The sequence below is a fragment of the Olea europaea genome, chromosome 7 (assembly GCF_002742605.1).
Source record: "Olea europaea var. sylvestris chromosome 7, O_europaea_v1, whole genome shotgun sequence".
NCBI lineage: Eukaryota > Viridiplantae > Streptophyta > Magnoliopsida > Lamiales > Oleaceae > Olea > Olea europaea.
Window position 1 is genome coordinate 18,988,754 of NC_036243.1, and position 2,412 is coordinate 18,991,165.

The 2,412-nt window shown below is 38.9% G+C and overlaps 1 protein-coding gene across 1 annotated transcript; it reads right to left on the reverse strand.

Moving 5' to 3' along the window:
- Nucleotides 1–229: 229 nt before the first annotated feature.
- LOC111397282 (heat stress transcription factor B-4-like) lies at nucleotides 230–2,049 on the reverse strand. Its single transcript, XM_023024127.1, has 2 exons — nucleotides 1,517–2,049; nucleotides 230–1,407 (listed from the first exon to the last, which is right to left on the reverse strand). Exons 1-2 carry the CDS (start codon nucleotides 1,763–1,765, stop codon nucleotides 574–576), a joined length of 1,083 nt encoding a protein of 360 aa, XP_022879895.1. The 5' UTR covers nucleotides 1,766–2,049; the 3' UTR covers nucleotides 230–573.
- Between the last annotated feature and the right edge of the window lie 363 nt (nucleotides 2,050–2,412).

Sequence of the window (2,412 nt, forward strand, 5' to 3'; positions counted from 1 at the left end):
GTTTTCTTCTAAGTAGAACTGAAAAGGAAAAGTATTGAGGTCCTGGGTCATCTCTCTCACATTCTCTCTCTCTCTCTCTCTCTCTCTCTCTCTCTCTCTATTTTTTACTATCTCAGTGTGCATTTATTAATCTTGCTGAAATATTCAGATAACAAAACCAGAAAGAGAGGAGAAAGAAGGAGAAGAGGAATAGATAACCAATAATGGAGGGCAGTTGAATTCAAAGACATAGAACTAAAAAGATATTTTCTTTGGGGATTCGAACTTGATTTGAGCTCTTGTTACACTCTAACCAAAACCCAACTGCATTCATGGCTGGGGGATCAGCAAGATAACACCGCCACTACAGTGATATATACACAGAACAAGTTACAAATTCTCAAACTCAGCACTGAAACATCCTTTAAAAAATACACTTCTACTAGAGTACTCTAAAACTCCAAGACTGAAAGGAAAAAAGAAAAGGAAAAAAAAAAGAAAAAGAAAATTAGTGAAAACAAACGCTTAGAGACTAAACAGTAAAGGCTTTTTTTGGTTCTTTTTTAAAATCTTGAATAGGGGCATGAACAAAAGCTAACATGGAGAAGGAGGCATGAGGTTCAACCCTAAATCATCCTTTTCCAAGACCAATCTTGTCTTGTTAATCTCCACTGAAGAAGAATAATCTGGATGTAACCTTTTCTTGGACGAGAGTGGCACACCAAATAGCTTAGTTCTGCTGAGTTCACTATTTGCAGGGTCTTCAAGAATTGTCACACTGCTCTGTAAAGTCTTGCTAGGATTGTTAGAGCTGTTGAATGAGCCCAGAAAAGTATTACCTTGTTTAGGGTTTGATGCCATCTGATGATACCCGATAAGCTGGTTTAATGGCTTTTGAGCAATTGAAGAACCGCTGATGGGTGTAGCTGCAGTAATAGTAGAGAATAAAGATGAAGGATAAGAGTTGCTAGGTGCCACTGGTTTCACATGGTTCTGAACAAAATAAATAATATCATTGTATAATTTCCTCATGTGGGCTAGTTCAGAAACAAGCATATTGTTGTTTCTTCTCAGCCTTTCGTTGTCTTCAGAAAGTGCTGTGACTGAGTTATAAGCATAGGTGACACCTCCACTCGTGCCATTCATTGCGGCGGAGATACTGGTGGGGGAAGATAGTGGTGGCGGCGAGTCACACCAGTGATTGTTCTGTTGCTGCTCGTCCGAGTCCGGTGGCGAGATGCTGACTCTGCTTGGGTATGGAAAGAAACTTGGACCGCTCATAGGTTGATTAAGAGGGTGGTGGTGGTTCAAGGTCACTTGCGGCTGAGCTGTTTTTCTCCGGTGGATCTCACACAGCAAGTGTTTCTCCCCTTTCTTGAAGAACTCATTTGCAAACTCCCACCTGTCTGGTACAATCTTTCTGAAACCCTAGTTTCATCAACACCCAAACATCAAAAAAAAAAAAAAAGGCGAAAACCCAAATAAGCATCTACATCATAAAAACATAATTTCATGTATCTGTAAATAAAGGACTTACATAGGTGTTGAGCTGGCGAACAAAACTAGAGAAATTATTGTGCTTAAAATAGTTGGGAAGAAGGTCTCGAGCAAACTCCGGTGGCCGCCAAACAACAAAGGTTGTGTCATCATCACCCCAAGAAACAATGTGGTCTGTGTTTGGATCATCAACAAGCTGGTAAGTTTTGGTTAAAAACGGCGCCGGAACTGATTTATGTGAATCTAAAGATAATAAAATCCCTTCACAGTTATCTAGCAGCAAAGCCATTGAAGAACAAGATGAGGGTTTCGAATAGAGGTTTTGATGAGAGAAGAAATTTATGGGGGGATTAATTGATAGTTTTGTGTGAGTGAATTTTTATATTAACCTCACATCGGGTATATAGTAGTGAGAGAGGAATATCTGTCTGTTTGTCTTTCTCTCTGGGACTGTGAATAAGGGCTTTTCAAGACAAACCCGTGACTCCCTTTCTTTCTCTCTCCTCTCTATTCTCTCAACGAGCGCGCACACACAACCACAATTTCGTTTGTGGGATTAAGCGAATTGACGTTGCCACCCTTCTCCTCTCTTCCTTTTCAATATCTTTTTTTCGATTTAACTTTTCTTTGTCTCCCATCTTTAAAGAAAAACATCGCCATAATCGTACTGTTACTTGTTCAATTATCCTAGTATGGTATGTAAAGAACGTATTGTAAGTAAAATGTCCTTCTTAGCTCGGATGGTGTTTTTGTTAAAAGAATGTGATTAAACTAAGTGATCTATTTAAATATACATATGTGTCATGCTTATCCAACAAAATTGTTTTCTTGAAAAATTGGTGTAGTAAATCGAAACATGGCAATTTCCAACTTCCAAGGGTAGTTTGGTAATTGAAAATAACGATTCCCTGCTTCGAAGAATGGAATGCAAGTGAT